The sequence below is a fragment of the Setaria italica genome, chromosome V (assembly GCF_000263155.2).
Source record: "Setaria italica strain Yugu1 chromosome V, Setaria_italica_v2.0, whole genome shotgun sequence".
Taxonomy (NCBI): domain Eukaryota; kingdom Viridiplantae; phylum Streptophyta; class Magnoliopsida; order Poales; family Poaceae; genus Setaria; species Setaria italica.
In genome coordinates this window covers 16,002,798-16,012,743 of record NC_028454.1, presented here as the reverse complement: position 1 = coordinate 16,012,743, position 9,946 = coordinate 16,002,798, and the positions used below count along the sequence as shown (strand labels likewise).

At 41.2% G+C, this 9,946-nt stretch overlaps 1 protein-coding gene across 3 annotated transcripts; it reads left to right on the top strand.

Moving 5' to 3' along the window:
* Nucleotides 1-2,329: 2,329 nt before the first annotated feature.
* On the top strand, nucleotides 2,330-8,300 carry LOC101782163 (thiamine pyrophosphokinase 2). 3 transcript variants are annotated; one of them, XM_004968665.2, is made up of 7 exons: nucleotides 2,330-2,482; nucleotides 3,391-3,578; nucleotides 3,656-3,752; nucleotides 5,199-5,271; nucleotides 6,505-6,606; nucleotides 6,730-6,979; nucleotides 7,840-8,300. In XM_004968665.2, the coding sequence occupies exons 2-7, from the start codon at nucleotides 3,419-3,421 to the stop codon at nucleotides 7,959-7,961; spliced, it is 804 nt and encodes a 267-aa protein (XP_004968722.1). In that variant the 5' UTR covers nucleotides 2,330-2,482; nucleotides 3,391-3,418; the 3' UTR covers nucleotides 7,962-8,300. The 3 variants fall into 3 exon arrangements, with proteins under 3 accessions (XP_004968722.1, XP_004968721.1, XP_022682863.1); XM_004968664.3 differs by having other exon boundaries at nucleotides 3,365-3,578; XM_022827128.1 differs by having other exon boundaries at nucleotides 3,365-3,578; nucleotides 6,730-7,019; nucleotides 7,840-7,978.
* The last annotated feature ends 1,646 nt before the right edge of the window (nucleotides 8,301-9,946 follow it).

Sequence of the window (9,946 nt, the reverse complement as noted above, 5' to 3'; positions counted from 1 at the left end):
GTCCACACTTCATTTCCTTTTTAAGGGTCATACATTAGTGCTACATGTCCACCAATCTTTTTATACCTGCTCATGCACTTGAATGTTAATTAGACACTTCAGCTTTGTGTCATTAACTCACCAAATCCCACTTAGGGGACCAGGATACTCTTGAGGGCAACTCCACAACATCAACCATTGCCATCGCCTGAATCTCGTCCGTACAATCGAGGTAGGGCTGGAGCCAAGAAAATCGCTACCCACTAGTCAAACTTGGAGCGCGGAGTCAATTGGAGCTAGAGTTGAATGTAGTTGGAGTCCATTGGAGCTAGAGTCATTCTTCCGCGGTTTGTTTCGTAATGTCAACTCCAAATGATCCAAGTTCATCTCACTTCCGGAGAAAGTAGAACCGGAGCTTGAGCTAAATCCAACTTTGGTGAATAGAAACTCCCTCAACTTGGTTTGAAGCTTTGACCACCAAACAAAAAGGCCACTAAAACCAGCCTCACCCCTACCAAAGGGTAATGAGAACTTGCAAGACACCCAGCACGAGCTATTGAAGATCCTGAATTGGGGCAAATGCAGTACCCAAAGCAGTGGATTGAAGCGCAGCAAAGGTTCCCCGGGACGGCGCCTCCAAAGAGGTCATGATGCAGCACACCATCGCTGCCCGTCCGAATCGGAGCAAAGTTTTCACCTTGGAGAACATGGTAGGAGGGAGGGGACAACGTGACAACGCCTTCAAGGAGGGGATAGGTGTTACTGTTGTCGTGGTCAACAAGATCAGGCTTTCACAAATGGCACTCACATCCAACCTGCATGATGATGACCAAACAGGACAAACAACACACCATGAGGAGCACCAAGCAGCCCTAGAAGCAAGACGATGTCGGGCGAGGCCATATGCCAAACTAACTGAACGTCCGTCGGAGCAACGGCCATGAGGGCCGAACAGTCATCCGTCCAAGGCACCAATTCTAGCAGCTGCAGGGTGAGGCGCTGCTTCCCTTCCGGGGCGGCCAACGGACGAGAGGGGCAATAACGACCTGAGCGGCAGCCACCCGTGGCACCAGCCCTTCGCACCCCTGTGGATGCCAGATCGGCCCCGAGGTCACCAGCGGTTGGGGCACCAGATCCGGCTGCGGCGACGCCGTATCGGAGCCACGCCGGTCGTTGCGATTGAAGCCGCCCGAGACAACTTCCCCGTGCTGCCCTAGGGAGGATGCCTTGCCGCTGCCCTTGGGAGCTCCGGGCTTCCAGACGTCCCGCTCAGGCAGCGGTGAGTGGAGGAACGTGGTGGAAACGGTCCGGCGGCAGCGTTGCAAGCGAGTCGCCCGTATCGCCTGTCTGGGCGACGCGGGCACTAGCGGAGCTAGGTGGAGGCCAAGGTGGGCCATGGCCCCCCTTGCTCAGGGGAAAGTTCCGAAGAAATGAAAGGCCAGCGCACTAGCTTCTACTCAGCTACTACTGATACAACGCTGTTGTAAATTTGCATGGCTGCATGCATGCATGTCTCACCTTCTAGCACTTGCTCTCTCAGCTAGTTTTATTAACTGCTAAGTATGCCTGCTATATGCAAATCACTGCCCATTCTTCTTGATACCTGCACATATTTGATTGATTTTTCATACTAGTTATAATATATTTCTATGGAGTTAATTTGCGCTTACATAATATAGCACTTGAGTTATAGGTTGTTAAGATCATGATGAAATTGGCCCCAGCTTGATCTTAATCCTAACTCCGCCACTGGATGCGGAGCCTTGACTCTAGCTTGACAAGTGGTTCTCTTGACCAGAAGAAAATGGATGTGTTGCTTCCTAGTTGATGGAGTCTATAAAAAAACTTTTTGGATTGTAATAAAAACAGCCAGATGTATCGAAAGATACCGAGGTTGGGACCTTTTCATTTCCCTTTGTCAATAAACACAATTGTCGGTTTCCGGTCAATGACATGCAATTCAGCAAATATTACTTATGGTTCCAGAATTATCATAAAATCTCTATTATTGTCAATCTATATTTTTTGGTGTATATTCCTACAAAGGCATTGCTTTGAACTAGCTGATTATGTTTATGAAAACACGAGCTCTAGTTCGTGCTGCCCGCCTCACATTATGCCCTCGGTCCACCTGTATTTTAACCTTGTTCCAGTCGCAAATGGCGAATTTACGAAGTATTTTAACCTGGTTCTCGCTGCAAATTATCGAGACCTCCTGGTCCAGTCCACGTCGTTGAAACTGTTTCCGGGTCCACTTTGACGATGCCCACGCGAACGGAACGATCGGTTGCCGCACATCGAGCGGCTACAATTAAAAGAAACTCAAGATGCGGCTGCTGACAACGAAAGCGACCGTGGAGAGCTTTGCCATTTTTATTTCCTTCACCCTGCCTTCACCTGTGAGCAGTCTCTTCTCCGTCGCCACCGCCCCGCACCGCGCTGGAAAGCGGCGTCTTGGTCGGCTCCGAGCCTCCCATCCTCCCTCCTCGGCGCGTAACCTGAGGTGAGATCCGCATGCGATTCTCAGTTCCTCTTCCGTTTAGGGTTGCCTGCACCACAGTATTGTGAGGTTACTCTCGCCATTCATTTTCTTCTACTGTGGTGGTCGTCGGTCCTCCAAAGAACGATTCCAATTGTTGGAAATCGATATCTTGGTGCATGCGAGGGTTCTGGCTACCGGGGCAAATCGATAGGAGCGGGATTGTGATGTGGCCCGGGCTGTCTGGTGTGGAATTCCATGGGGGAGGTGCAGAATTTCGGTTGGGTCTTTGGCCCGGTGTTGAATATGATATTTCCCCCCGTCAATTTGGGAGAGGAAGGTTGGGAGGGGTTCTCCTTTTTGGGAGATTTTGGTATTGCAATCAATGACTAAAGAATGCAGAACGTTCAATTAATTTTGATGACCAGGACGTTTTTGTGTTGGAGTTTGTCCAGAGTCTGAATTTGCTAGTATGATGCAAATGGAGTAATCAGAGTAGACATGCTGTTCTCGGCTGATTAGGTTGGATTACTAAATTTTTTATGTTCATGGTGTGGGAAAGGAAGATGGGGCTTGGTACAAGCGTTAATTTAAGATGATGGATAAACAAAAATTACTCAAGATGAGAAGGGCTACAAGAATTCATCCTCTCTTCCATTCTGTTACACTCCAATAGTGCATTAATTGAATTCCTTAGATGGGGGGTGGGGGCATAGGCATATTTATTTTCCCTTCCTAGATGCAACTAATTGCTAGTACTAGTTAAAATACTTGGCCATTGTTGCCTGAGAACCAATCATATTTGTCTGCAGTTTGGCGATGCAACTGTGTAGTGTAGGATAAATGGTTTTCATATAATGGCATTGGCAACAATAACAATTTGCTTTTCTATATTGGTATCAACAGCCAAAACAGTATTAACGTTGCACTAGCTTGAGGTACCCCCTTCAAGAGGTCAAGATGTTGTGGCGCACAATACGCACTATGGATGTAATGATGCATTCTTCGTGTTTCCTTCTTCCAAAACTGCATCAACCTGCCAACAAACCAGTCATGAACTATGCTTTAGTCGTTCTTAACCAGCAACTTCCACGATTCATGCCCCGCCTCTGGGCTCAAGGTAATTCTAGTGTATTTTCCTTTCTTTTGTATGAAAAGTGTCCTTAAACGTTTACCTTTGAAATTGATGTAGAACAGCAAACTTGAGGATCTGCGCTGATGGAGGAGCTAATCGTATTTTTGATGAGATGTTTCATATGACCAATGATGAAGATGAGAAAAGCACCAGAAATAGGTGAAGTTTTCCTCCATTGTGTCATACTAAAGTGCTTATTGATTTTTAACATTCTTAAGGTTATTATTATAGAAGCTGCCATATACTGCTGTCTTTATCAATGTCAAAATGGTCATTTACTCTGAAATACTCCCTCCATCCCAAATTACTATTCGTTTTGGCTTTTCTAGATACAAAACTTTTAATATGGATCTAGATGTTTGTATGTCTAGATACATAGCAAAAACTATGTATCTAGAAAAGCCAAAACGAATAGTAATTTGTGATGGAGGGAGTATGTATCTAGAAAAGCCAAAACGAATAGTAATTTGTGACGGAGGGAGTAGGTTTCTTCATTGGATAGTTATGCCTTATGCAAAAAAAAAACTAAAAAAACTTTACAGGGGTACTAAAATTATTACGTGTAGGGACAGAAAAATGGTACTGGTATCAAAGTTTTGTACCTCCCGTGTTATAACTGGTAGTACACTTGGTACCTCTTGATGGACCGTAAAAAGACTCATGCAAAAATAGATTAAATGGTTGAATGTGTGTCTGTGTCCGTGAGGGTTGGGTTAGATTTTGTTTTGTAATTAGTTGAGGTTCAATAGGATTACTTAAGTTCTGGGCCAACGTTGTGGTACAGGTTAAGTTCTTTCTAGAGCTCATCGAACAGTTGTTTATAAAATAAGAAAATTATGGGTTTCCATGTCCTAGGGAATCAGATGGAATGGTTGTTTTTTGTGTGATGGGGAAGGGATGGCTTTGGCTTTAGGACTTTTTTTTTACTCGAACGACGCAGGAGAGCTGCGTGCCATTTCATTAAGAGAGAAAAGAGAGTACAACGAGTCCGGTTAAGGACCAAAACCCAAGCACTGAACACACCCACACGCACACCTACACAGCGAAGTTGGCTTTAGGACTCAATTGACTTGGTCCTGGTTGTAGTGGCGTGCAGCTGCGTGAAGAGCGGTGCACAAGTGGGAGGTTGTGGAAGAGTGAAAATAGATGAAACAAGGATAGATGCGAGGAGATACCTCTTGCTTAAATCCTTGAATCTATATGCTAAGATGCCTAAGCATGTATGCATTACTGCCAGTTGTACATCTCAAGCATTTTAAATATATTTTTCATGTCGATACATATAAGATCTACCATAATATGCCTAGTACTTTTAGATGATTGCAGAATCCTTGCTAATGATTCACAGAATTCATTATTTTCCGTTAGCTGATTAGGGTATCAAAGATAGAAAAGTGAACTTTGATTATTAGTGTTTAATTTCCGAAAGTCTTTTTAGAAGAGTTACTGTATGTTATAATTAGGTTATGATTCTGGGTTGATGTTCAATCTTCTAAAAAATCATTGCTCTTCAGACTTCAATGTCATTTTCTTAAAAAATATTAATCAAAAAATAATTTGGAGGACTCTTCTTACCTAACATCATAATTAGCTGCTGTTATACAGGTATGTTCCAGAAATAATTGAGGGGGATATGGATTCTATAAGGCCTGAAGTTAAATTATTCTACTCTAGTCAGGTTCTTTTACTTGAGTTTTCTTTTCTACATTGTTTATCTGGTCATCCTAGTTAGGGTTCTACATAGCAGTCAGTTCATACTTGATTTTTAAGTTAGATTTAACTCGTAAGAACTAAACGTGCATGTACTGTCATTTGTGATGCTCTAATGCCTACTCCAACTTGCTTGGGACTGAAAGGCTTTGATGTTGTTGCAGTCAACCGAAGGCTTTAGTGGACAACTGGACAGCATCTCGTTTAGACACAAAATACTAATACTTGTCAAAGATTCCATTTGTCGTTGTAAATCACTGTCCCTTCAATCAAATTGCTATATCAATCAGTAGAAACTTGTTTTATCATTACGTATACCTTAACCCAAGAGTTAGAGGCCTTCTGCATTTCTCCTTTTGTTTTCTTGAACAGGCATGACAGCTGCATATCATTGCATTAAAGAAGAACAACCTGTACAGAACACACATACGCTCCCATAAAAAATAACGACTCAACCTGTGATAAGTCAACCATCTGTTCTCGGGCCCAAAATCAGGGACAAGCCCTTGGACTCAGCCATGCACCACAAGTGCACCTCATCACCAGAAAACTGGCAAGACAGTTGCTAAGCTAGGTGCAGAGCACTGGAAACAAAGTTATTCCTATGATTCCAAAGACTCGGAAGCTTCCAGAATGATAACCAAGTGTGTGAACCAGCAACACCTGGCTGTAGTTCCACCTAGGAGGATCCTCTGTATAGTAGTCCATCTGACGTGACTATAGTCAGAACTCTGAATGGATGCTGGCTTGGTGACTTTGCAGGAAATGCCAATTCTTTTGGTTATTATGTCGACAAACTTGCCGTTTTCTAATTACTATGGTCAAACAAATAAATGATTTGATGCTTCTATCGATCGCATAATGAACTAAAATGAGCTGCCAAACGTCTGTTTGAAATTTGGTTTCCAAACTTCAATATGAGTATAAAATACTGCATTAACAAATGCATGCCATTTCTTTCTTGCATACTTGAACTAAAATGAGCTGCTACATGTCTGTTTGAAATTTGGTTTCCAAAATTCACTTATGCTATGAACTTCAATACAATTATAAAATACTGCATTAACAAATGCATGCCATTTCTTTGTATTACACTAGTTTCCATACATATGAACTTTGCCTGAAATGTTTAACGACCAAGTGAACTTTAAAGCCATCATTGACTAGACTTTCGTTTTTGCTAAACACCTCTTATTTTCAGGGATCCAAAATTTCTGATAAATCACATAACCAGGAGACAACAGATTTACATAAATGTATTTCTCGTATCCATCTCCGTACACCTGATCATGAAAAACCTAATGTAAGTAGCAATCACCGTACACCTGTTTCTGTTTCCTACATTTTTGTATTTTCTATCAATATTAGATTCACAACTGAAATTCATTAGTAAGTGGGGCTTACTTTTTTCCTTCAAAACTTGTAGCTCTGTGTGCTTGTTACTGGAGCACTAGGTGGAAGGTTTGATCATGAGGCGGCAAATATCAATGTTCTGTATCTGTTTTCGGACATGAGGATTGTCCTTCTATCAGATGATTGCTTGATTAGACTTCTTCCCAAGACGCATCACCATGAACTCTATATTGAGTCATCTGTTGAAGGACCACATTGTGGGCTTTTTCCTGTTGGAGCACCATCAACAAGCACCACAACCACTGGCCTGAAATGGAATCTAAGTAATTTCTTTTATGCTTTATTGTCTGGTCATAAACTTGTGTAAGTTCCTGGTTGAGCTGCATGTGCTACGGATTTTCTAAAAAAATCAAATTAATGTCTATTGTGTGGAAACACTGAGGAATTATTTGTTGAAATTAAAGAAAACACATATATTGTCAAGTTTATTCATGAAAAAATAAAGGAAAAAGTCCATTTTACTTCCCTCACCTATTCACTTTCCGTTTAACCCCTAAGCAAAATTTAGGCTCACTTTACTTCCCTGAACTAGTTTATTTGGTCCAATCTACTCCCTAACTAGATTTCTCCTTTTTGTTTCTTCATGTACAAGTTGAGTTTTAATTTCAGATTTTATTAGTAGACTTATAACATGATGGCCTACATTAGAAAAATACACTAGAAATTTTTCATGATTACATTTCGTATATTTAAGATCAATTTCGTATTAAATATTCATAACCTGTGAAAATAATCATAAAAAATTCTTAGGATAATTTTTTAATGTAAAGCACCATGTTTTGTATCTGCTCAGAAAATTTGAACTCAAAATTCAATTCATACATGGAGAAATGAAAAAAAGAAATCTAATTAGGGGGTAGATTGGACCAAATGAAATAGTTCAGGGGACTAAAGTAAACCTAATTTTTTTTCAGGGGGTTAAGTGGACACAGTGGAGATTTTTTCCAAAAATAATCTAGTGGAAAATGAAGTACTGTTTGCTGACATTTACATAAGCATTGAACTCCACATGAATCTGTTTCCGTCAGTTCTCAATTTCTCATGGAGAATGTACATGAACAGTATAGGATTTGTTATATACTCTTTGTTATAAAGTAGTGTTGATCCTTTTCTTCACTTCCAGGTGAATCAAAGATGAGATTTGGGAGCATGATTAGCACATCCAACATTGTGCAATCGGAAAAGGTAACTGTACAGTCTGATGCAGACCTTTTATGGACAATTTCTCTGCGAAACCTGACCTAAAGAGCTGCTAGTTATCATCTTTTTCCCTTATCTTTGCTGGCACACAAGCTCTTGTACATCTGTTTTTGTGTTTTATAAGTTGTGTGCCTGGTAAATGAATACCATCTGTTGGCTCATCGATAAAGTCTCAATATCATGAGATAGAAACTCACGAATCATGAGGTTAGAAGGATGTCTAACACGATCATGAGCTGCTGATGAATTATGTGAATAACACAAGCAGACATGCATGTTGTATCCTATCAGCCTGTATTAATGTATGTTTGATTTTTTTTATAATGACTGTTGAATTTGAAAGGGAACTTGTTGTATGAAGAGTCTTCTCGACATTACACACTATTTGGCTGGATTTTGTTATGACGATGGAGAGTATGTCACTTGGGTTCAGTGCTCTATGCAGCATGCAAAGAGTTTGGCGCTTCCTTCTTTTCCTTTTTTATCTATGACCATGACAAAATTTGACACATAAGTCGCCTGACCATGCCCACTATCTACTCTTGCTCCATGAATAGGCGGATGGGGCTGGTGAGAGCACAGGACTACTAAAAATGGTTCAAAACTAAAACAAACCAAAACAAAAAAAAAGATTTGGTTGAAGTTCTTGAAGCCAATCTATTTCTTGAAGTTCAACACTAAAACAAAAAAAAGTTTTGCTTGAAGTTCTTGAAGCCAGCCTATTTTTACATCTCCGTGCTACTCCCTCCGTCCACAAATGCAAGTATTGATGAATACAGTGGTATCCTTGTCACCCATGGGGTCAAGGAAGAATGCATTATTCACATCACTAAGGGAAATCAAAACATGGTCTCTAAGAACCTACGGATCAAGGCAAAAAAGGGAAGAACATGGTCTCTAAGAACCTACGGATCAAGGCAAAAAAAGGGAAGGAATGAGAAGAAAAAGGGAAGGAATGAGAAACATGGCGGAAAATAGATCAGATCTAAAATCGCCTGAGCAAGGCGGCGACATGAAAATACCTCGGGAACAGAAGTGGAGGTCACCATTAATTAACTTTGGAGCTTTGATCTCTGTGGGGAAGGTTGAGGATGACCGGTGATGAAGACACCTAGATTTGTGGAGGTGGGAAACTTGGTTGGCACGAGGTAGAAGAAGAAACGACGGAGCGGTTATATAATAGTATTGTTGATCAGGTGAATCTCGAAAATCGAGGGCGCCGCCATCACGAAGATTGGGAAAATAATCATGATTGCAACAATGACTCTTTTGGTTTTGGAAGGATATTGGCTCGGGACCTGTGAAGATGCTGATAAGAGAAGAGAATTTTGGAACATAATGTTATATTCTAAAATTGGGGGGCATGTGTTGACACCAGTTTTTTACCAAAGTCAACTGCTGTTGATAAGGTTCTGACGGCTGATGAAGGAGAATGAAAATGTTTGCTGATGAAGCCACCTTGAATAAGATTGACCGCAGTTGACCAGGGTTCCAGAAGCCGATAGAAGACTAGATGGGCCCAGTCCGAAGCGAAATCGACTCTTCCAAATAAGGCAAAAGCGTGGAGAGCTATCTTTGGTAGTTTTTAGAAATAGATGTAATAGTTTGTATCGTATTCGACTAGGATTTTAGCTTGCTCTAGGGTATAAATATAAACCCATGAGCCTTGTAACAATCAATCATCAATTAATCAATACAACTTTTCGACGCCATGCCACAAAAACCCTAGGAGTAGAAGTAGAGTAGTTTCAACGAGTTCCTTCCTGCGCGCACGGTTGCATCGGCTTCGATCTCAGGCGAGCTTGTAAGTATCGTCACCCGGTCATTACGACCTCTATCAGGACTTTCTATGTTAAGTCTTATATTCTGATATTTGGTTGTGTGGCTAGTTATCGAGTTATCTTAGATTGCAAGTAGAACTTTCTAGTCTTTGTCCAATATTCTACTTGTCTTCGATGTTGCTCCCAGTTATCAAGTTGTTTGGTTTTATTAAGTTGCATCGTATCGATCTCTTAGTTCTATCAAGCGCT